Source organism: Theropithecus gelada, chromosome 15 (assembly GCF_003255815.1).
Source record: "Theropithecus gelada isolate Dixy chromosome 15, Tgel_1.0, whole genome shotgun sequence".
NCBI classification, from domain to species: domain Eukaryota; kingdom Metazoa; phylum Chordata; class Mammalia; order Primates; family Cercopithecidae; genus Theropithecus; species Theropithecus gelada.
Genome location: NC_037683.1, coordinates 19,848,909 through 19,874,017, shown reverse-complemented (window position 1 = coordinate 19,874,017; position 25,109 = coordinate 19,848,909). Strand labels below are relative to the sequence as shown.

The 25,109-nt window shown below is 39.7% G+C and overlaps 1 protein-coding gene across 1 annotated transcript in view; it reads right to left on the bottom strand.

The window, feature by feature from the left end:
- The window catches only part of C5 (complement C5), a 99,201-nt gene that overhangs the window by 23,077 nt on the left and 51,015 nt on the right, over window positions 1-25,109 (bottom strand). The window contains exons 21-29 of the mRNA XM_025358789.1: window positions 23,203-23,430; window positions 21,908-21,968; window positions 16,853-16,942; window positions 14,914-15,126; window positions 14,392-14,467; window positions 7,384-7,543; window positions 6,561-6,656; window positions 4,794-4,965; window positions 1,389-1,594 (exon numbers count right to left, since the gene is read on the bottom strand). Coding sequence (XP_025214574.1) covers window positions 1,389-1,594; window positions 4,794-4,965; window positions 6,561-6,656; window positions 7,384-7,543; window positions 14,392-14,467; window positions 14,914-15,126; window positions 16,853-16,942; window positions 21,908-21,968; window positions 23,203-23,430 — 1,302 coding nt within the window. The remainder of the gene's footprint in view (window positions 1-1,388; window positions 1,595-4,793; window positions 4,966-6,560; window positions 6,657-7,383; window positions 7,544-14,391; window positions 14,468-14,913; window positions 15,127-16,852; window positions 16,943-21,907; window positions 21,969-23,202; window positions 23,431-25,109) is intronic.

The window sequence follows — 25,109 nt, the reverse complement described above, 5'->3', positions numbered from 1 at the left end:
TCTCTGTTTTAATGTTACCTTTTTGCCCTTTATAGCACTCATCTCAATTTGTAATGCTTTTATTTATGGTTTATTGTTAGCCTACCCCACTGCAATGTAAGATTCATGAGGCAAGTAGGTAATATATTTTTCTTGATGCCTGCTGTGGTTTGAATGTGTCCCCCAAAGTTCATGTGTCGGAAAGCTTGGTCCCCAATGTGGCAGTGTTAGGAGGTGAGGCCTAATGGGAGGTGTTTGGGCCATGGGGGTGCCACTTTCATAAATGGATTAATGCTGCTTATTGTAGAAGTGAATTTGTTATAAAAGGATGAGTTTATACCCCACTCCCACCAACCCCCCACTCCACCTACTCTTTGCCCTTCCACCATGGAATAATGCAACAAGAATGCCTTCATCAGGTGCAGCCCCCTGATCTTGGACTTCCTAGGACGCAGAACCATGAGCTAATAAATTTCTGTCCATTATAAATTATCCAGTGTGTCATTTTCTGTTATAGCAACACACAATGGACTAAGGTAATATCCATTGCATTTAGTAGGTACATAAATATTTGTTGAAGGAATAAATGAATAAACTTTATCTTTTTGGACCTCATCTTTCTCATCTATAAAACTGAGAAACGTGACTAGATCAGAGATGTTAAACAATGTGGCCATTCCCTCTGCCTATATCTAGGGGGCAAATGCTAATCAATAGGGCACTCTTTTCTGCTAACCCTATAATTGTACCCAAGATAAAACACATTAGATGGTCAGTAAATTAATACTGAAGGCCCTCTCTATGTCTAAATTTTATATATATAAATATACACACTCCATCATTATCTAAACATCCAGGCAACAGGGAAGATATTAGCATTCAATCTAAACTTTGAATATAAACATTTATTATACAACTGCATAATAATTGGTTGTAATAAAAATACATACTCAAATGAATTTACATTAAATAGCTAGATAGATTAACATATAACAATCAGTATTTCTCTCACTTTTTATTTATTTCGTTGTGGAGAAGGAGCATCAATACCTTTGTCTACATGGCAACCACTATTTATTACATAGGATATGATATAATTGCTAATAACCTTACTAGCCTTTCATGGTGATTTAGAATAATGAAGGAGGTACTGGGCTTAAAGTCAGGAGACATGAGTTCTGATTCTGGCTCTGCCATGAATTCCCTGAGTGAAACTCCCTGAGCTAATTTCCTCTTCTGTATAATAAGAGTGTTGATGCAGATAACCTCTAGGGGTCCTTCAATTCTAGACATTATTCATATCTATTGCACACTCATTTGGTGGACAAAGCCATGGAGGCCAGATGAGCGTGGTGTGGGAGAAAATAAAAATGTCTACAGGAAGATGAAACAAGACAAAGAAATGTTACCTGGGTTGAATAAAAGCCACCTCCATACCTCTGCTCTTCTGATAGCCATTTGATGATTGGGTTAACATAATTTATGTCTTTCAAGTTCAGACTGGTGAGTAAAGCATAGGCAGTTGTTTCTACCATACGTGCTGTACCAGTGTTAGGTACAGAGCTGTCTTTATGTTGAAGACTGTCTTTCCAAAAACGATAAATGGGTGGATTACCTGAACACCAACAAATCACATTCATTAATATGATTAAAAATGTGAATTTGACACAATAATTCCACCAGGTGTATTATGGCCTTCCAGTTTCTAGAAGCTACTTACTTTTTCTTGTTAGAGGAACTTCCTAAAGATGACCAATGCAAAGAGAGATCCCTTAATGTGGTGCTACTTGTCTTTACACATTGAGCATCCCTAATCTGAAAATCTGAAATACGAAATGCCTCCCAAATCTGAAAGTTTTTGAGCTCTGACATGATGCCACAGGGTAGGTAATTTCATCTCTGACCTCATGTGACAGGTCACAGACAAAATACAGTCAAAACTTTGTTTCATGCACAAAATTATTGATAATACTGTGTAAAATTACTTTCAAGCTGTGTGTAAAGGAAAGTACATATGAAACATAAATGAATTTCATGTTTAGCCTTGAGTCCCATCCCCAAGAAATATCATTTTATATATGTAAATGTTCCAAAATCTGAAAAAAAAATCTGAAATCTGAAATACTTCTGGTCCCAAGCAGTTCAGATAAAGAACACTCAACCTTTTTTTCGTTTTTTTTGTGTGTGTGTGTTTTGAGACAGGATCTTGCTGTCACCCAGGCTGGAGTGCAGTGGTGTGATTGTAGCTCACTGCAGCCTCAATCTCTTGGGCTCAGTGATGCTCCCACCTCAGCTTCTTGAGTGGCTGGGACTACAGGGATGTGCCACCATGCCCGGTTATGTTACCCAGCCTGGTCTCAAACTCCTGGGCTCAAGCAACCCTCCTACCTTGGCCTCCCAAAGTACTGGGATTACAGGCATAAGCCACTACACCCGGCCTCAATCTGTATTTTAAAATCAACATAGTACACATGTAGTAGGAAGGGGAAGTTTAGTAGAGTGGAAAGTACAGTAAACTGGGAATCAGTAGACCCAGCTTCTAGTCTTTCTTTCGTTACTAACTTACCATGTCACGTTGGGCAAATTCCTTTAGTTCTGTGTGACTCAGTTTCCTAATACCTGTAGTACAGATAACACTTTCTTCTATGCAGTGAAACTCAAATGAAATACTAAATTAAAAGATGTTGCAAACTAGAAAGCACCACGCATATATAAGGAATTATTATTATTGTTATTATTACTGACACTAAAAAGTCAACTGGAGAACCTTTTTCCCTGATAGGAAAATTTACATCTTGGAAATTATGAGATTACACCTAAAGCCTTAGTTCAGTCTTTGATTATTTCTTTCCAATTTAAAGCACTCAAGACAATTTCACACATGCAGCACTTTTCATAAATTAGGCTGTAAATTATATTTGTTATTTAAACTTGTAAACCTCAAATCCTTTTTGGAACAAACTATTTCTTTTTAAAGTAATGTATATGTGGAAATCATATTTGAAGGTTAGTAAAAATTTTGATGTATATATTTATAATTCGTAACTACATTATTTGCATGACCTTGAAAATTATGTTGACCCTTCCTCTCAGAGTCTCAGATTTGCTGTATTGAAAATGAAGAGTTGAGTTTAGGATTTTAAAGAAACTCAACCGGAACAATTCTTGGGTTATTAAGTTCCCTTCTAGCTCTTAAATTCTATGATTTTATGATCCATATCTCACAATACCCAAGACATTTCTTTTGTGTTATTTTTGAAGTATCATACAAGTGGTTTTGAGGCATATGTCAAAATATAGTAATTTTTAAATGATGACACAAATCATATTTTGTAGATGGTCATAAACCTCAGTAAGATTTATAAAACTTCTAGAAAACCTTAGCTAGAAGAGGACTCCAAAGTGCCCAGTCATGCCAATAATCACTGCTACTCTCTTTCTATTTTTTGTCTCTCGACCTATAGGAAGCAGTATCTTTATTTTTCAAAACCAAACACATACTTTTATAACAAACCTGGTGAAATATAAGCCAGGTCATGCACTCCTTTGCTTAAAATCCCCCAGTGGCTCCCCTTTTCACTCTCAAAGCTGAAATTAAAGTTCTAGGGCTCCTTCTGGTCCCCATGGCACATTGCTGTGGATAAGACATGGGCACTCTTTGCTCTCAGTGGAAGCAGCCCTAAACTAGGGTACGTGGGCAGGGGAGTGGAGCACAGGCTGGATTTCAGCCTCGATTCACTTGATTGCTTAGGTGCTTTGTCCACTGCACAACTGTTTACAGAAGCCCTGAAGAGTCTCTCTAATGCCTCAGATGACCTTCCTTTGTTCCCTCACCTTTTCCTTCCCTGACCTCACTTCCTACTCCTCTTCTCACTCCTCTGCAGTCACACTGGCCTCCTTGCCATTCTTGGAGCACCAGGCATGCCCATGCCTCAGGGCATTTGCATGTGCTGTTCTCCACCAGGTACACCGTTCTAGATAGCCACAGGACTTGCTTCTTCACCTCCTTTCAGCTCTTGACTCAAACACCATTCTCTCAGTGAAACTTAAGCCCAGTCATCCTGTCTGAAATTATAACCCATCCTCTCACCTTGTCTCCTTTCCCTGCTTTATTTTTCTTCATATCAGCCATCACCACCTATTCATAAAGCTTTACTTATTTATCATGTTTGTGTCTTCCCAGTTAGAATTTAAGTTTCATGACAGCCTGGATTTTGGGGAGCCTGTTTTGTTTATTCCTTTATTCCCAGAGACTGGAATAGTGCCAGATGTATAGAAGGTGTCCATAGGATACTCAATGCATATTTATTGAATAAAGGAATAAATAGAGAACAGGTGTGGTGGCTCATGCCTGTGATCCTAGCACTTTGGAAAGCTGAGGCAGTAGGAGTGCTTGAGCCCAGGCATTTGAGATCATCCTGGGAAACATAGTGAGACGCGTATCTGCAAAATAGAAAAAAATTAACTGGGCTCAGTGGTGTGCACCTGTAGTCCCAGCCACTTGGCAGGCTGAGGTGGGAGGATCACTTGAGCCCAGGAGATCGAGGCTGCAGTGAGCCACGATCATGTCACTGTATTCCAGCCTGGGTGACAGAGCGAGAACCTGTCTTAAAAAAAAGAATAAATGCTTGCTGAATGAATGCGTGAATAAATGAATGAATAACAGCACACATTACATTGTATTGTGATGGTTTGTTCCTTGAGGAAGGAATTGAATCTTACTCAAGTTTGCATGTCACTACCCACTTCCCAGATTTGGCAGACTTTATGTCTTAGTGAATGCTCGCTGAATAAATGTATGGAACAAGTTATACCTTTAACCAAAGCTTCTCTCTTCAAAGCTGAAACAATTGAACGAAACTGTGGGTGAGTTTTATCTCCCAGGGAAAGAGCATAGGCAGAAATGGCCAATGTAAAGGTGCTCTGGGCTGGCAGTGTATTTTCAAGCAGAAAGGTGTCAGCTTTAATTAGAGCTGTGTTGATTTTCTGGAAACAAGAGAAGATACTTCAGTTTCTATGTCAAGCAACCACCTATCAAGTGATACGAACTACCCTTAGATCCCACTATCCTGGAGCAAGGAAGATGGGGGTGAAAAGAGGACTGACCTAATGGAAACGGATGGCTTCCCAGTGAAGAAAATCCCTCCGAGAGAAGGAGCAGAGCATAATCTTGGAAGGGACAGTGAGGTTGTCCAAATCAGGTTAAGCTTTTTGCCTCTGAATTCTCACCTTCCTTTCAGAGGTTTTGTGCCTTTAGTTTCTGATTACACCATCAGACCTAGTCTCCAGGAAGAAAAGCCACCAAGCATAGACACAAGTTTTTTTTTTTTTTTTGAGAGGAAGTCTCGCTGTCACCCAGGCTGGGGTGCAGTGGCTCGATCTCGGCTCACTGCAAGCTCCGCCTCCTGAGTTCACGCCATTCTCCTGCCTCAGCCTCTCGAGTAGCTGGGACTACAGGCGCCCGCCACACGCCCGGCTAATTTTTTTGTATTCTTAGTAGAGACGGGTTTCACCGTGTTTGCCGGGATGGTCTCCATCTGGTGACCTCGTGATCCGCCCGCCTCGGCCTCCCAAAGTGCTGGGATTACAGGCGTGAGCCACCGCGCCCGGCCCATAGACACAACTTTTATCGTTCCCTCTCAGCGGAGTTGCAACAGGCACACAGGTTCAAGAGGAGTTATACTTTAAAAAAATAAAACAATAAGTAGCAGAAAGAAATCTAAACTGCCAAAATACTTTTAGATCCTAAGAATGCCTGGGTAAATAGTCCCGATCACCAGTCCCGACACCACCAAAATGGTTGTGTTGGACAAGTGGCCCAGGAGAAAGCCTGCTGCAATGCTGCTAACATCCTGCCTGGCTCCTTCTCTCCCAGCTCCACATGCATCTCTCACCCATGTGGCCACTAGGTGCCAACTGGTCCTCTAGGCCCCTGGAAACTAGTCTTCATTGATTATTTTGTCTTGTTAAGCTTTTGAAACAAACTGAAAACAAATGGTTTTGTTTTATGATTCCAGTTTTGCAAATCCACTTGAGATTTTCCATGTCAACCTTGGAAATCTTCTATGTTGATTCACTTAGGTGGCTCATCACTTTTCTCCCCCGTTTCCAAGCAAATGTTGTTTGGAAGGATTTGGAGGATACGCATTTGCTGTTGTGTATCCTCAGTACTTGCACAATACAGAGTGCTTTCACTATAGGACAACAGTAACATATATAAAGCAGGATTTCGCAAAGATAAGACAGAGAAGCTGGGGGCACTGGATCATTCTCCCATCACAGTTCCAGCTATCAGTTTTAGACCCAGCTCTACAATATATTAGCCTGTGACACTGGGCAATTGAATTCACCTTACTTACAGTCCTCAGCTTTCTCAACTGTCAATGAGTAGGTTGGACTAGGTGGTTTCTAATATCTATCATTGTTCTGAAATCTTTCAATTCTGGAGTTTAAGTTATTTTCAAGTAATTGGAAAGAAGGAAAAGAAGCTTTTGAAACTAAAGGTCTTCTGATTGGTGGCCCCTTCAGTATATGTTACAGAAAGAGATGATGGGTGTGAGAGAAAGAAAACAGTTACTTACCACCAGGGGGCATATATCAAAAGCCTTTCTAATTCCAATCACAGTAAAGGCTGTAAGATATAAGCTGTTCTCTCGGGCTTCAACAGGCAAGGTACCCTAAAAAGAAGCAATGTTTTAAAAGGAGAGTGAAATGGTGTCTTTAAAGTGAAATGACCTGGTTCTACTCTGTGGGTTTTTTTGTTTGTTTTGTTTTTGAGATAGAGTCTCACTCTGTCACCCAGTTTGGAGTGCAACGGCGTGATCTCGGCTCACTGCAACCTCCATCTCCCCGGTTCAAGCTATCCTCTGGCCTCAGCCTTCTGAGTAGCTGGTACTACAGGCGCGCACCACCACGCCCAGCTAATTTTTGTATTTTTAGTAGAGATGGGGTTTCACCATATTGGTCAGGCTGGTTTTGAACTCCTGACCTCATGATCCACCTGCCTTGGTCTCCCAAAGTGCTGGAATTACAGGTGTGAGCCATCGCGCCTGGCCTCTACTCTGTGTTTTAAGCCTTATCTCCCACTTTTTCCCTTCCTGCTTCTCATTTCTCAATAAGCCCTGGGTCTATCTCGCTTGAGTGCTTTCACTTGCCCCTTTCCCTCCACCCTGATAAATGAGAGGTCTAAGATATCACTTCTCTGATCTCTAGTGAACTGTCTGAAGATCGCTTCACTTCAGATATTATGGGAAGACCTTTGTATTTTTTGCTTGTTTACAAAAGGAATTTCTTGTAGAATTACATTTTTTTCCCTTCTTCTTCTTCATCCTCCCATAATCGGATGAGAATAAAACTCAAACTGTAAATAAAACTATTGCCAATTTTTGCATTTGGTTTCCTTACCTGTAATTTTATTGGTTGATACGGTGAATTTTCCTTGAAAGATCCATTATCTAACTGATAATTCTCAACCAGCCACAATAAAGAATTACATATTGAATTTTGGTTCTGCTCTACATATTTATGTACTTGTCCAAGTACTCTTAAAGCAAAAGCTGTTAACCTTTAAGACAAAATAAAATAAATAAATATTTAGAACACTGAATCCCTTTTGGCTTTCAATTAGTTTATACAACTTTATTCTTTACAAGAAAATAACATTTTAAAACACACAATTCCAAAGTAAGTCACCACTTTACAAAGGAAGGGAAGATTTTTGGAATACCTCCAAAACATTCGGTAAACAAATGTGAACAGCACATCTTCTGTGATTACAACATTGTTAGCTAGCACACAAGCTACAAATTGATTCTTGATAAAAGAATTACACTCTAAAGTTAACAGAGATAAAATAAATAGTTTTTGAGTCAAGGCACTGACCCATGAACATGAGGCATGAAAAAGTAAATCATATAATTCTAGATTGTAAAATCTGTACATGCCATGGAATCTAAATTCCTATATGAGGCCCCAAGTCCCCTTTCCCAATATCCCTGGAGTGTTTATCTCACTTGTCTTTGAGTGCTGCCATTGACACAGAACTTACTACCTCACAGGAAATTTTAATGATCATTATTACTTAGTCGAAAAGCAAATTCAAGTCTCTACTAATACCCATCGAAAAGTATCAGAGAGGATTGGGCTCATCCCCCCCATAACATCTCTTCACTCTCTCAGTCGCCCAGGAGTCCCCACTCCCCAAGGCCTCAGATGTCTGAGACTCAGACCACTTTACTCGCTCTCCCACTTCCCCTCACTTAAAAAATTTGTGTTTCTTTTTCATTTTCATTTTTAAAATGTACTTTAAGCATTTTTAAAGAGGTAAAACCCTCACATGATTCAAAAATCCAAAAGTGAAGCCTGGGTATCATATGAGACCTTGTCTCTACAAAAAATGCAAAACATTAGACAGACATGGTGGCATGCACCTATAGTCTCAGCTACTTGGGAGGCTAAGGTGGGAGGATTACTTGAGCCCAAGAGGTAGAGCTGCAGTAAACTGAGATTGTGCCACTGCATCCAGCCTGAGTGACAGAGACCTTTTCCAAAAACACCCCAAAAACCCAAAAGCACAAAGGGATATATAATGAAAAGTCCCCTTCTAGCAGTCCCTGTCCCCCTCCACCTCCCAACAGAAGATGACCATTGTTTCTTGTACATTCTTACAAATAGTAGATGCAACAATATAGCCTTCCCATCTACCTTTCCATCCCAACCACACCAAAATAGTGGGAGAATGTTTACATTATCCTGTACTTGGCTTCTTTTCTATTTAGTAATATGCCTTAGAGATCTAGATTAATACATAAAATTTCCTCGTTCTTTTACAAGTGATTTTATACATTAAATTATAGTATTTTGGTACAGATGCACCAAAGCTATTTAAGCCATTTCCCTTTCTGTAGACATTTAGGTTGTTCTCAGGCTTTGCTCTAATTGCTTTAATTATTTTTAAAATTATTGTTTTGATATTAATTGGAACTTGCCCCTCCACAACTAGGGGCCTTTTCCTAATTCTTTCTCTAAAAACATCAGAAACTTATTTTCTATTCTATTGACTTTTAGGGGGTAAGAATTGAAAACTCCTCTCTTTTCAATCCCCTCACACTGCTCTCAAGGAGGAGAAATACTTCTATGGATTGCTCAGGTTCAAAGACAGTCACATTTTCAAAGATTGGCCCACATTTGATATTGGATCTCTTCTGGGATTTTGGCTTTTGGAAGTCTCTCTTCTTTTAGCAGGCTAGAAAGGTATATGAGTGCCGTTATGCGGCCAGACTGCCTCTCCACTTATCTATACAGCCAGGCTGCCTCTCCACTTGTCTATTTGGCCCATGATATACCCTCCCCGTACTTTAGTTACATATTTGAAAAAAGGCAATGGCAATAAATAGAAACAATGGACTCATCCTTTGGGATCAATTATAAAGATTAAATATATGAACATACTTAAAATAGTTCTGGATTATAGTAAGTATTCAATAGGTATAAGCTCTTACTCCGCTTTTTTTTCCCTTCAGACGAACTCTTGCTCTATTGCCCAGGCTGGAGTGCAATGGCACAATCTTGGCTCTCTGCAACTTCCGCCTCCCAGGTTCAGGTGATTCTCCTGCCTCAGCCTCCAAAGTAGGTGGGACTACAGGCACGTGCCACCACGACCCAGCTAATTTTTGTATTTTTGGTAGAGACGGGGTTTCACCATGTTGGCCAGGCTGGTCTCGAACTCCTGACCTCAGGTGATCCACCCGCCTCAGCCTCCCAAAGTGCTGGGATTATAGGTGTGAGCCACCGTGCCCGGCTTTTATAAGCTCTTACTCTTATCTCTCTTTCTCTTTGGTACTCTTGGGTGTCTCGGCCCTAGAGTCCTTAAGGAGTGGGGGTCTGGACAGCTCTTCCCTCAAGGTAAAGCAAATACAACTTCTCTAGCTTTTTGTGTTCTCTTCTTCCCACTGACCTGTCCCTTGAAGACTGCCCTGAAATTCAAATTTTAAGTGTGACTTGGAGGAAAGAAGTAGGCTATTTGATTTGCTTTTGTTCCAGACCCTAGGCTACCTCTAAGTTCTTAATATGGTCTAGTTTAGTTCCTCATGTTTTACAATAGGGTCTGGGACTAAACATTTAGAGTAGAAAAGAATTTTTTAGTCACCTTGAAGAGAAATCTGGCAAAATCTGATAAAACTGTAAATATGCATTCCTTATGTTCCAGCAATTCTATCTCCTGGGATATACCCTAGAGAAACTCTCACACATGTGCACAAAGAGACATATGAAGATGTTCGTTATCACATTGTTTGTAATATTGAAATTTGGAAATGATTGTCCGTCAAGATACGAATGGATAAAGAATATATACTATGTGACATATTTGTAAAATAAAATGCTGCATGGCAATGAAAAGGAGTGAGTTATATTTACTTATACTACTATATCTAAAATAACTAAAAAGTATTAAAAGAAAAAGGTAAGTTACAGAATGATAAGTATAGTATGATACTAGTTATAATCATTTAGAAATACAAAAAGGGACTGTGAAGCCATCACTTCGTTTTGGAGGCAAATAACCATTCTTTCTTTTACCATGCTTAACTTTCTTAAACAGTGCTTGCTTAAGAATTCCAGGAACTAGCCATGAGATAAAAAGAAAGGTTGCGAAATGTCCCCTGGAGAAGAAAAACACTGAGCAGTTAATCTACAAACCTGTTCCAGTCTAGCTGACCACTAGATGGCCCATTACTCAAGATAATAATCAGAACAATACATGCTGACCTGCAGGTAGCTAACTCGTGCACATGGTTTTCCAAGCCCCTTCCCCTTTAAAATCCCTCTGGCCAGCCTAGGGCATTTGGGATAGTTTCATGACTCTAGTCTGCATCTCCTCAGGTTGCTGGCTTCTGAATTAACCTGCTTTTCCTCCCACCAATCCTAGTCTCTTGAGTTTGGCATCTGAGCAGTGAGCAGCCAAACTGGAGTTAAGTTACATCTGTATGATTTCATGTATATATATATTATATAAAATATTAAAGATGTTATGGAAAGATGCATAAACTCATGATAGTGAATGCCCTTGGAGGAAAGAAACAGACATAAGATGAAGGTTTGTAGTTAAAGAGAAGACTTCAATATCTACAATTTTTTTTTAAAAGGCGAATACAAAAAATGTTCATAGTCATCAGTTTAGGGTTTTGTTAATATGAATGATACTTGCACTTTAAAAAATCTTCTTTATATTTCTCAAGAAAAGTTTGAGGGTATTTAGGTGCTGGATATTTTCTTCTATGTCTATTATTTCTTTCAAGGAACTTACGGAGTTGGGTCTATGTTTCAGTCTTGCCCCAAACTCTTGAAAGGCTCTAAGAGTTTACTGAGAGGCTGTTGCACCTTCCTGTGGGGCTTTCTGCTCTCCAGGCATCTATTTCCTAGGTCCTGCTGTGTCAGTTTCCAGTCTTCATTGACACTCACTCCCACTCCTGCATCCTGGATTATCCTTTGGTTGGTGTGCTGCAGGGGTCTATGACTTTTTTTTTTTTTTTCTTTTTTTAATATTTTATTAAAGACAAGGTCTCCTTATGTTACTCAGGCTGGTCTTGAACTCCTGTGCTCAAGTCATCTTCCTGCTTCAGCCTCCCAAAGTGCTAGGATTATAGGTGTGAGCCACTGCACCTGGCCCTGTGTGTCTTTTAAAGTGTGTCACCCACACAAGGTCAGGCCTAATTCTAAGGTGTAATCTATGGAACTTGGTAGCTGATCAGAGATAAAGCCAAAAGGAAAGGAAGGAATCAAAAACCAACTGATGATTCTGACTTGATCAATGGGGGACAAATGGCAGGGTATTGTTGTGCACTGAGTAAAGAAACAGAGCCGGGCGCAGTGGCTCACACCTGTAATCCTAGCACTTTGGGAGGCCAAGGTGGACGGATCACTTGAGGTCAGGAGTTTGAGACCAGCCTCAACATGGAGAAACCCCGTCTCTACTAAAAATACAAAATTAGCCAGGTGTGGTGGTGCATGCCTGTAATCCCAGCTACTCGGGAGACTGAGGCAGGAGAATTGCTTGAACCTGGGAGGCGGAGGTTGCGGTGAGCTGAGATTGCACCATTGCACTCCAGCCTGGGCAACAAGAGCGAAACTCCGTCTCAAAAAAAAAAAAAAAAAAAAAGAAACAGAGAAGTGTATTTGAGGAAGAAAATAATGAATTTGACACATATTGTGCTTGAAGAACCTTGGCTCCTGGAAACCTAGAAATGTGGATCTAAACATTTCCTAACTTCTTAGGAAAGAAGTTAGGCCTTAAAACATTGATTAGGAGGCCATTGGCGTAGATGTTATGGAAGGCATGGGCAAAAATGAGATTGTACCAGGAGAGATTACAGAAAATAAGAGGGCCAAAGATAAAATTCTGGGAAATTTCAGTAGCTAAAGAAAAAAAATTGGCCAGGTGCAGTGGCTCATGACTGTAATTCCAGCACTTTGGGAGGCTGAGGTGGGTGGATCACAAGGTCAGGAGATCAAGACCTTCCTGGCCGATGTGGTGAAACCCATCTCTATTAAAAACACAACAATCAGCCAGGCGTGGTGATGCACGCCTGTAATCCCAGCTCTCAGGAGACTGAGCCAGGAGAATCGCTTGAACCCGGGAGGTGGAGGTTGTAGTGAGCTGAGATTGTGCCACTGCACTCCAGCCTGGGGACAGAGCAAGACTCTGTCTCGGAAAAAAAAAAAAAAGAAAGAAAAAATATAAAATTAAAGTATTCTAGGTTGTAAACTCCTTAAATACGTTTCATATAGAACCTACAGGCTGGGCGCGGTGGCTCAAGCCTGTAATCCCAGCACTTTGGGAGGCTGAGATGGGCGGATCACGAGGTCAGGAGATCGAGACCATCCTGGCTAACACGGTGAAATCCCATCTCTACTAAAAAAGAAATACAAAAAAAACTAGCCGGGCAAGGCGGCGGGCACCTGTAGTCCCAGCTACTCAGGAGGCTGAGGCAGGAGAATGGTGTAAACCTGGGAGGCAGAGCTTGCAGTGAGCTGAGATCCAGCCACTGCACTCCAGCCTGGGTGACAGAGCGAGACTCCATCTCAAAAAAAAAAAAAAAAAAAAGAACCTACAAAGCAGCTGGCACACCGCTTTTATTAAATATTTTGTCATAGCACGATGGTTACTTCGTTTTTTTTTTTTGAGACAGAGTCTCATTCTGTCACCCGGGCTGCAGTGCAGTGGTGTGATCTTGGCTCACTGTAACCCTCGCCTCCTGGGTTTAAGCGATTCTCCTGCCTCAGCCTCCTGAGTAGCTGGGACTACAGGCACTTGCCACTATGCCCAGCTAATTTTTGTATTTTTAGTAGAGATGGGGTTTCACCATGTTGGCCAGGATGGTCTCGATCTCTTGACCTCATGGTCTGCCTGCCTTGGCCTCCCAAAGTGCTGGGACTACAGGCGTGAGCCACCATGCCCAGCCAGTATTTTTTGAAAATAGACTGCCATATGGACCCTTAATTAATTCAGACTATCTTTCCCTCAAATCATCAGAATTTTGGAAGTTATGTTTCATTGAATAAATACTTATTGAGCATCTACTATGTGCCAGGTAGGTACCCGGCACTAGGGATACTTAGCACTTCCCACATGGAGCTTACATTCCAGTGGGGGAGATAATAGTGGAATAAGCAAGAACATTAGTAATCATGCTGAGGAGAAAAGAAACGATATGAGGTGTTGGGAGGGGAGTGGGTTGCAATTTTAGACATTATGATATAGCAGAGGCCTCCCTGAGGTGACATTTGGTAAAGACCTGAGGGAAATATGAGAGCCAGTCATGCTGATACCTAAGGAGGAGTATTCCAGACTGAGAAAACAGTGCAAAGGCCCTGAGATGGAAGCATGCCTGGTGTGTTTGAGGAAGGCCAGTGGGGCTGAATTGGAGCGAAAGAGAGTATAGGAGATAAAGGAGGAGACATGAGCTGGAGCCAGATCATATAGAGCTTTTGTAAATCACAATAAAAATTTTGGTTTTTACTCTGGGTAAGATGGGAAGCTCCTAAATGGTTCAGAGTGGCATGATCTAACATATGTTTTAACAGGGTCACTTCAGTTGCTGTGTTGAGTATAGACTGAAGAGGATCAAGGGCTGAACCTAGACGACTAAGGGAGACTAGTGCAAGAATCCAGGTGGGAGAGGAAGGTGTCCTGGAACAGGATGGTGTGGTGGAGTTGGTGAGAAGTAGTCAAATTCAGGATATATTTTGAATCCGTATCTGCTGGATCAGATGTGAATTGTAAGAGAAACAGAGGAGTGAAGGATGACGAGGCTTTTAGCCTGAGCAACTGGAGGAATGGAGTTTCCATTGTGATTATTATTCTTTAGTTAATTAACCACTATATGAAAATGCAATTCAAAATCTTCTACTTACCAAGTGCTAGCACTGCCACCCTTCCACACGCTGTAAGAATAGTCAGCATTTCTGTAGGACATAATGCTCACCATCCCTAAGAGGCACAAGAAAAAGAACACAGTGCTTCACAGACCTCCCTTTCTACTCAAAAAACACTGTATCAGCCCCTGAGAATGGTAAGCTTCCTTTGGTGTTGGGCAGCAAGCATATGCTCTGTGGCCAGCATTGAACTTCTCAAAGGAAGCATATGAATTGCCTGAATTGGGAATTATCAAGTAGAACATTCTGATCTCATTCAAAAAGGAAGGAAGTGTTCTGTAGTTTGGAATGCAGGCGCCTTGTCTCTCATCCAGGCATTTTGGTAAGTTAAGCCAAAATGCTACAGAAATAATATTTATTTATATAGTAGAGTGCATCTCATGATTTTTTTGCTAAAATTCTCTTATAAAGTTTTCTATAATTCACAACTTAAATATTAGTTTAATAAAAATATTAGTTTAAAATCACCCAATTTTTATGTGAAATACATTTTTTTTTTACCTTCTTTTAATTTTTTCTCCAGGTTCCGCTTTTCAATTAATGGGTCGGAATGAAAAATGTTCCAATGATTTCCTGTTTCCAGGTAGTGAAAAACATAGAATACCGGGACAACGCTCATCAGCTCCGCCTCTGCACTCCCTTTGGGGAGGTGGGTTAGGATATTGATGCCTTCCCGACTTAGAACTGCAGACAAGATCTCACCTACAAGCAGTCCTGAAACAAAAAAGATCAAAGTAGACACACCGCTTTTTATTCATTTCTTTTTCTTTTTTTTTTTTTTTGAGACGGAGGCTCACTGTGTCTCCCAGGCTGGAGTGCAGTGGCGCGATCTCCACCCACTGCAAGCTCCGCCTCCCGGGTTCAAGCCATTCTCCTGCCTCAGCCTCCCCAGTAGCTGGGACTACAGGCGACCGCCACCATGGCCGGCTAATTTTTTATATTTTTAGTAGAGATGGGGTTTCACCGTGTTCGCCAGGATGGTCTCTATCTGCTGACCTCGTGATCCACCCGCCTCGGCCTCCCAAAGTGCTGGGATTACAGGCGTGAGCCACCGCGCCCAGCCTTTATTAACTTCTAACAATATGTTCTCAAGAGAGAAGAACAATCATCTAGAGATGGTTATTCCCTTTTTATCTAGGCAGTACTTGTTTCTCAGAAACGGGGTCAGAAAAAAAGATCTGGTTAGGAACATGAATATGAAAGAAACAAACAAAAATAAAGACTTTAAAAATCACTAAAATATGGTGGTAGGTAATGTAATACAGTGGACTGATTGCTGCAAGAGAACATGGCAAATTAGTTGTCATTCAACCTGATAGCTTTAGACATCATAAACCATATTTACCAATTCCTTCCAGGAAGCAAAGCAAAGAGCCTGAACAGGGAGTGCTTGATGTGACTCTGTCTATAACTCACTGTGCAACCTTGGACATGCCACTTTCTTTTATATCCAACAATAGGGTTGCACATAATCAAAAAGATCCTTTCCAGTACTAGCATTTTGTGATTCTAGGGTTTTATCTGAGGTAAAGTGTAGTCAGGACATTCTATCGTTCAGTAATATGTTATTGAATTGTAAAGCCTGGAGACTAGGGAAAACCTAGTCACTTGTGCAAATATCACTTCTGCAAATGTATTCGAGGGGAGGAGAACCCCTGCTATGGTTTGAATGTATATGTCTCTCCAAAATTCATATACTGAAGCCTAATTATCAAGGTGATAGTTTTAGAAGGTGGGGCTTTTTGAGAGGTGATTAGGTTATGATGGCTCCGCCCTAATGAGTGGGATTAATAATCTTATAGATGAGGTGTGAGGAAGTTGTTCACCCCTTTTCACCCTTTTGCCTTTCCACTTTCTGCCACAGGAGGATACAGCAACATATGTCCTCATGGAAACAGACAGCGGCCCTTGCCAAACACCCAGTCTCTTGGTGCCTTGATCTTGGATTTCCCAGCCTCCAGAACTGTGAGAAATAAATTTGTATTATTTACAAATTTTGTTGTTTTGTTATGGCAGCATAAATGGACTAAGACAACCCCTCTGGGACCAGTATTTCAGTAGAGCAGTGCTGTTCTCTCTAGGCCATGTGCAGGCCACAGGCCTTCTCTGGAGCAGGACTGGCCACTAAGACCATGGAAAGTTCTTTAAGTCTAGAAGCAACTGGACCCCCATTTTGGAGACATCTTTGAGCCAATGACAGTCCCTACCCTCCACTGGAGGAGAATGAATCTCTACGTAAATCAGGCAGTTGGAAGAAGATAGTGGGAAAAGTGATCAAAGGTTTGAAAGTGGGGGGTGGGTAGGGGTGGAGCACTCCTAAAGGTAGATTTGTGTGTGCTACTGAACACAAAAGTGGAGAAACAGAATAATCATGAGGATATTTGATTTTTGTTTGAAGCACCAAGTGAAGTGAGAACTAAAAATGGCGTTGTTAATTTACCTTTTACACTCAAAATCCTTTTGATTTCTGTTTTGGGGACCAAATCTAATGGTATCCTGTATGGGAACTCCTTTCGTCTGCTCATGGTACCTGTAATTTAGAAAATTTGGATTTATATAGAGTTTCCAGGGGAAGACTATTTGCAGATTATTTACAATGTATCACTTTCAAAGAATTTTTCAAAATAAAAGACTTATAATTAGACTATTAAAAATTTAAAAGAAAGTTAACAATCATCAAGGACTTTAATCAAATCCTAGGCTTGTATAATCTTATTAAACAAAGTATTAAATTTGGCTGTAAGCTTCCTGGTCATTATAAGATGTGAAATAAGTAGGTTATATAAATCTTATTCACCAGCAAAATATAGCATGCCAGCTTGCCCAAAGAGAGAAAATTGTTCCTGGAACTGAAAGCTAAGAATAACTAACATGTAATTTCTTAATCAACTATATATTGAACATTAGCTCCACAGGGAAGTATGACCTGAAATTCTTTCCACCTTCCCTTCCCCGTCTAGTTTTGATACTTTTTAATCTATGAGCAAAACAACAGAGTTTTAGCATACTGGTATCAGATAATTTTTCTACTGTAATCACTGGTTTATGTCCAAAAAAGATAACATTGATCATTCTACTGATAGAGTACCAAGCATGCTACTAAGCTCTTTAAATGAATTATTGCATTCGATTCTCACAACAATCCTCTACGTTAGGTCTATTTTTGTTATTTTAATTTTATAGATGAGGAAATTGAGGCTTAGAAAGTGGTGCGTTCAAGGTCCCAGAACTAGTACAAGTGGAGCTGCAATTTGAACTCTGGAAGTTTTGCTGCAGAGCCCACACTAGTCACCACAAAGAGAATCCACCTCCCATTGTCCTGCGAAGAAAGCGCTTTGGGGGCAGGGATCATTTATCATTCCGGGAAAGCTGTAGTCCCAGCACTTAGCACAGACCCTGGCATATGGAAGATGATAAAGAAAAGTGAGTCACATTTTACAATGTAATGGACAAGCCACGTGGCTTTCCTAAAAATGCAGGAGCATTCCTCATAAAACTTCTTTCTTCATTAACCCTTGATAAATGCGGAGGATATATCAAAATAAAACTCAGTGAAGACATTTAAGAAGTTTGCTGTTTGAGTGAAAGAGCATGAAGTTCAAAAACACCTTACTATGTATGTGGCACTGGGCAAGATACAACCTTTCTTAGCCTCAATTTGTTAATCAGTTAAATGGAGATAACAATATTTTCCTCAAAGGATTTTTGTGGGATAAAATAATATAGACAAAGAACCTGGCATACAATTCATGCTCAATATATGACACTTATTACAGATAGCCATCAGATTATCTAGATTTGCTCCTTCACCATTTTCTCCATTGAAACATGCTCTTGACTATTTCAATTCCATTGGCAACTCTACTACAAGGTGGAAAAGGTTAAAAAGAAAGTTAAAACTAAGAGAAGTTAATTTTACTCCTTGTCTGTGGTCACAAATAAAAGACCCATCAAGACATCACATAAAAAGGCAGGTTCCAGATAGATTAAAACATTTTAAAGTCAAATCTATAAAATTAACAGAATAAAATATCCAGCAATATTTTTGTGAACTAAGAGTACAGAAAGACCTCTTAAAGATTACCTCAAAAATATATAACCATAAGATGAAATTATGATGGATTTGACTACATCACAATAAAGAATTCCTTTTCAAAACCCATGAAGGCTTGTTGTTGCTCAAAGAGGTATGTCAGAAATAAAATCAAGAAGAAATTTTAAAAAGATAACCCACATGGAAAATTTAAAAACGTGCAAAAGATAGAAATAGGCAATTGAGGCCGGGCGCGGTGGCTCAAGCCTGTAATCCCAGCACTTTGGGAGGCCGAGGCGGGTGGATCACGAGGTCAGGAGATCGAGACTATCCTGGCTAACATGGTGAAACCCCGTCTCTACTAAAAATACAAAAAACTAGCCGGGCGTGGTGGCGGGCGCCTGTAGTCTCAGCTACTCGGGAGGCTGAGGCGGGAGAATGGCGTGAACCCGGGAGGCGGAGCTTGCAGTGAGCCGAGATCGCGCCACTGCACTCCAGCCTGGGGCACAGAGCAAGACTCCGTCTCAAAAAAAAAAAAAAAAAAAGAAATAGGCAATTGACAGATGGGAAACCCAAATGGACAAGTATGTGAAGAAATGCTTAAAATCATTAGTAACCAGAAGAATCCAAATTAAAACAATAATGAGATATTGCTTTATACCCATTAAAAATGCCACATTTTAGAGAGACAAGTGTTGGTGAGGTTGTGGAGAGACGAGAACCCTCACGCACTGCTAATGGAAGAATAACCATTCTGAAGGGCAATATGACAGGACTAAATGGCATTAAATATGTATATACCCTTTGACCCAGCTCCTGGATATACAGTCCAGGTAAATGCTAACACGGATTTTTCAAGAGAAATATATTGTATATACAGTGATGGATAAAATGGTGAGGGAACATGTTTTGAAATTCTACGTAAGAAAAATGAATTAAGTATACCTATAACAATAGAGATATTTCTTTAAAGCTAAGCCTTGAGTGTAACAACTTAAGACATAGAATAGGATCTATAGCACAATGTTACATATACATATATTAAAAAGATACACACATACAAAACAACATTACCTTTCTATTCAAAAGTATATAGCAAACACATTTGAGTGGGTACATTTGGAGGAAGGGGAATGGGAATGGGGTCGGGGATGAAGGAAAAAATAAAATGAGAGGGGCCTGCCTAAACCAATGAGGATGGTGTGTCAGGAAGTGAGGGAGTGAGAAACTTAACTCTCTGCATTTGAGATATGAGAAGAGTTGGGAGAAAAGGGCTTATCAGGGACAGAAAGCAGAAACTAAAGACTAGAGCTAGTCTTAAGCATTGATTCTCTGTGTTTAATCTTTTTTTAAGCTGGTATCACACAATTTTAATTACTATATACAGTTTGTTCTCCCTCATTGATATATTTTTTCAGATTTCCTTTAACATTATTGTCCATTTATTTTTCCAAATACATTTTAGTTTTTTTTTTTTAAAATTTTAACTGAACCCTGTAAAGTATCATACTTGTATAGCAACTTCAATATATAAATATTAGAAGTAGGCCGGGCACAGTGGCTCACGCCTGTAGTCCCAGCATTTTGGGAGGTCAAGGCTGGTGGATCACTTGAAGTAAGGAGTCCCAGACCAACCTGGCCAACATGGTGAAACCCTGTCTCTACTAAAAATATAAAAATTAGCCAGGCATGGTGGTGAGTGCTTGTAATCCCAGCTACTCCAGAGGCTGAGGCAGGAGAACCGCTTGAAATCAGGAGGTGGAGGTTCCAGTGAGCTGACATGGTGCCACTGCACTCCAGCTTGGGCAACAGAGCGAGACCTTGTTCCCCCGCCCGGCAAAAAAAAATAAGTAAATATTAGAAGTATTTAATAAAATATCTGAAATAAGCTGAACAGAATTTTTATCTTTTTTCTCTTTAGCTCTCTAGAAATCAGGAAAGCTGCCTAAATCTAAGTTTCCTAAAATGTTAAGGGAAAAAAGTCATATGAGAAGATTGGAAAGAGGCATAGATTTTTGTTTTTAACCCAGATTTTCCCTAGAGAGATTTATTCCCAGATAAAAGATTGTTCCTATCCTGTGGTCTTGATGTTCACACCTAGATGAGTGAGACAAGACTACTCTGGAAAACTGTTTGCAATAATGTCAGTATAGGAAGCATGTGTGGTGGAAAAAAAAAAAAAACCAAGAGAAGCCAAGGACACAGTGGTTTTTGAGGCTTGATATAATTGCATGAGGCTAAAACCCTCAAAACTTGTAATATCTCTACCCATAGATCATTCAAAATGAGCAGGCTAGGAGGAGGTCTGTGTGAAGGAAAAATTGGAGAAACAAGTAAGCATGTGGACACATGTACATAGATGGATTTTTCTTTTTACTAGTCTACTGAAATAACACTCCTCAGTTCATGATACTCAGCTGAATTAAAGTGTAAAGGGTATTAATTCTTTGCTTTCCCAGAGGAAAGACACTGACGATAGTGATCATGATCTGTAAGTAAATTTTCCCCATTGCTATATCACTGAAATAAAACAAAAATTATTGATACAACATTAAGATAAATTGTAAGCATTTAATAAGGACTACAGTAATCTGTCTTCTTTAGTTGAAAAGAGAAGAATGGCCACATCCTAAATTCCATAAATACATGTATATGTATTTAGGCCTTAAGTGCTCAAATGTTTGCAAAATTCTAGCTTTGAGAAGATTTGGAATATCTCAGTTGAAGGAAAAGTAGGGAAGCAGGAGCAACGAGGAATGGGTTTGTTAAGTGATTAATCAGATTATGTTTTCAAATAATGCATGTTAATTATGTAAATGACTTTTTCTTAGGTGTTCTTTGGACTGTTGGCTCAATAATAATATATTATAAATTATTATTGTGATGGATAATGAATATAATCCATAAGGGAAGTCATGCAATTATTACTATTTCGAGGCCTTGCATTCAAAATTAATAGAATTATTATTGTTGTGTCTCAGTCATTCAGATTATAGTAGTTGTACTACAATGCTATCAAGAAAGATAGTGATCTAAGAAGTGAATCCTTTTTTTTTTTTGACACAGAGTCTCGCTCTGTCGCCCAAGCTGGAGTGCAGTGGCATGATCTCAGCTCACTGCAACTTCCACCTCGCAGGTTCAGGGGATTCTCCTGCCTCAGCTTCTCAAATAGCTGGGACTACAGGCGCCCACCACCATGTCCAGCTAATTTTTGTATTTTTAGTAGAGGCAGGGTTTCACTATGTTGGCCGGGCTGGTCTCAAACTCCTGACCTCAAATGATCCACCCACCTCAGCCTCCCAAAGCGCTAGAATTACAGGCATGAGCCACTGCCCCCAGACAGAAGTGGATACTTTTGATTCTAGACAATTCACATTCTGAAAAATAGTGTTTTAGGTTACATACACACTTTAACTTCTAAAGCAAAAGATAACATACAAAATAAAAAATCATTTTGCCTACCATAAATACCCCTAGGATCCAAAGTAATACCAGAATAGCTTTCCCTTTTGACACCTTCTGGCTAAAATAAAGGCAGAAAACATTCAGTTAAAAACATAATTACGTTTATATAACCTGAATTCCCTGGATCAACTTTTCTGGACCACTTTTCAAACTGAAAAATTATTTTTCTTGGAAAAGGTAAACTATGTATAAATACTATAAATACTTACATGGATATAAGCAGCAATAAGATTTTATGGCTATTTGCATACTGACCAGAGCAAATGCTTAAAAAGAAGTTATTTATAAGCTCAGATAATTGTTCTAAGTGCTTTATATGTATTAACTCATTTAACTTCTAAAAACCTCTATGAGGTTGGTGCTGTTATTACTCCCATTTGACAGATGAGGAGACTGACACACATGGAAATCAAGTAACACTGTCACACTGCTAGGAGGTGATGGAGCCAAGATTCAAGGCCAGGCAGCCTGGCTCCAGAGTTTGCATGGAGCCACAATTCAAGGATGCATGGGAATGTGCTTTGCACAAAATAAGTCGGTACATGTTTACTGAAGTGAATTTCATAGCTGAAAACAGAACTTGGAGAGTGAAGAACCAGGAAATCCAATCTGTCGTTAACTGGCCATATGACCCTTAGCAAGAATCTCGTCCTTTAAAAAGTACTATTATTTTTAATTGGTAAATCATACTTATATAAAAATATTAATGTTAATAACGAATACAATTAACAGACTGTGGGTAACCTGTACTTTAACAAATGACACTTTTCTTCTTTTTTCGGCCTGTTTATTTGTTTATACAATGGAAAGTTTTCTAGACCGTAAGTTCTTTAAATTCAAGGGCCATGTCTTATTTATTGTTTTATCTCCAGTTCCTTGCATAATGTCTGGCACATAGATTTCAAGACACATTTTCTGAATGTATTAAAGGGAAAAAAAAAGCCTGTGTATCAATTGTACCTGTGTACCAAAAAAAGACTTGTACCAATTGTTAAAATTAGATATCTCTGGGTATGGGAATTATCGATGATTTTTATTTATCTGTCGTTTTTCAGTATTTTATATTTTCTACAAGAAAAATGTTATTGTTTTATTAAAAATTTTTAAGCACAATTTCAGACGTATAGAAAAATTGCAAGAATAGTACAAAAAACATCTAGAATAACCTCCATCCAGATTCCTTAATGCTTAATGTTTTGTTAAATTTACACTATTGTTTCCCCCTCCCCTTCTTTCTGTGTCTCTTTTTTGCAATAATTTAAGCATAAGTTATTGAAGTATGCTTTTCTTACCACCACTCGTAACGATTTTACTAAGATTTCTTTTCCAAACGAAGTCTCCAGTGAGAAATTGATGTTCTGAAGGCCAATTTCCAGAGGAAGCACAGTAAAGGTCACCAAGTGATTAGAGGAGCCCTCTACTTTCTGGCGCACACATTTGGAGGACTTTGTGCCCTGATGATCAATGACTGGGCTTTCCGAAGTGCAGATTCCCTCCACAGCAGACATTTTAACACAGAACTGAAATACGAGTGAAGAATTATATCAAAATACCTTTTTTTTTTTTTTTTTGAGACACAGTCTTGGGTTGTCACCCAGGCTGGAGTGCAGCTGCATGATCTCAGCTCACTGCAACCTCTGCCTCCTGGATTCAAGCAATTCTCCTGCCTCAGCTTCCCAAATAGCTGGGATTACAAGCATGCGCTGCCACACCCAGCTAATTTTTATAGTTTTAGTAGAGGCGGGGTTTCTCCATGTTGGCCAGACTGATCTTGAACTTCTGATCTCAGGCGATCCGCCCACCTCAGCCTCCCAATGTGCTGGAATTACAGGCATGATGCTGTAATCCATGCCTGGACTCGAAATATTTTATCTCTAACAAAGTTTACCTTAAAATAATCCCTTAGATTTTAAGGCACAGGAGAAAGTTCATTTCAGATTTCCTAACATAGACACACAAGTCGCTGTAGAGTTTAGCAATGCAAAGAGATGTCTAGAAATGTCAACACTGTCTCAGAAACATCTTACTATTCTTAGACTGTTACCTACTAAATTAGGTACAGAGCTCATGCTATTGTGATAGCACTTATTACTCTGTCTCTTTACATGGTTTGTATTTCAGATAGTGGGAGCCTTAGGCTCAGATACTTGTTCATTTTCATCTTACTCATTTTTATATCTGGCCTCTGGTATTCAATAAATGACGGTTTCATCAAAGACTGAAAATTCCCTATATCGGCATTCAAGGCCCTGCCCATTATGCTCCAGCTTATTTTTCTAATTTTATCAACTTCCCATTTGTACCCCATTTTACAACTAAACTCTGGCTCCAGAAAGACCTGGATTCAAATTTTGGCCTTCCTCTTATTAACTGGTGATGGAAACTGGTTGCATGAACACTCTAATCCTCCATTTCCTCATCTTTGTAACAGGAATTATAATAGTGCCCACCGACTTCTGGCTCAAATAGTGAACATTTTTCATCTTCCCTCCAAATTCTGGTGAACTGATAGAATTGAGAACTATACCCAAAAGAATAAAGCCATAAAATCCAGAATAAATCAAGCAGGTAAACAAGAGAGAGCACCAGCTATTCAACCACTAATTTTGAGGAAGTTCATGAAAATAGAAAGTTCCTTTTCCCTCTTAACTATCTTCTTGGGAGACAACCACCAGGGTGGGAGAAGCCAGAGCAAAAGACTATTGGATCACCTGCGGCCAATGATTTCCTTAGAACAGCAGGGGAGGGTGGGGGAGGATAGATATAGAAGAGTCATTTAATACAATTCAGCATAATAGAATTACAAAAACTCTTAGTAAATTGAGACTAAAAGGAACTTTTGAAACTGATGGAAAATATAAAAAAACAGTAGTTCTGGTTTCAGTAATAGCCAAATAGCTTTTATTGGGCGACCCTTCTGTAAAAATAACCACAAACTCTAGACAAGATATATATTAAAACAAACAAACTACCTGCAGATAATAGAGAGTGGGAAGGAAAGTGACCCTTGGGAGAAAGGAATGACACTCAATAAGTGTCCTGTTTTTTATAGCTTTACCCTGAGGGCAGGCCCATTGGTGCCTTGGAGTGGCTAAAACCCCAGTAGAACCTGACATCATACTGGTTTAGGAACTAGAGGACAAAGTAGGGAATAGTTACCACAGCTGAGTAGTGAAGGAGCTCCAAGTTCTGTGTATAA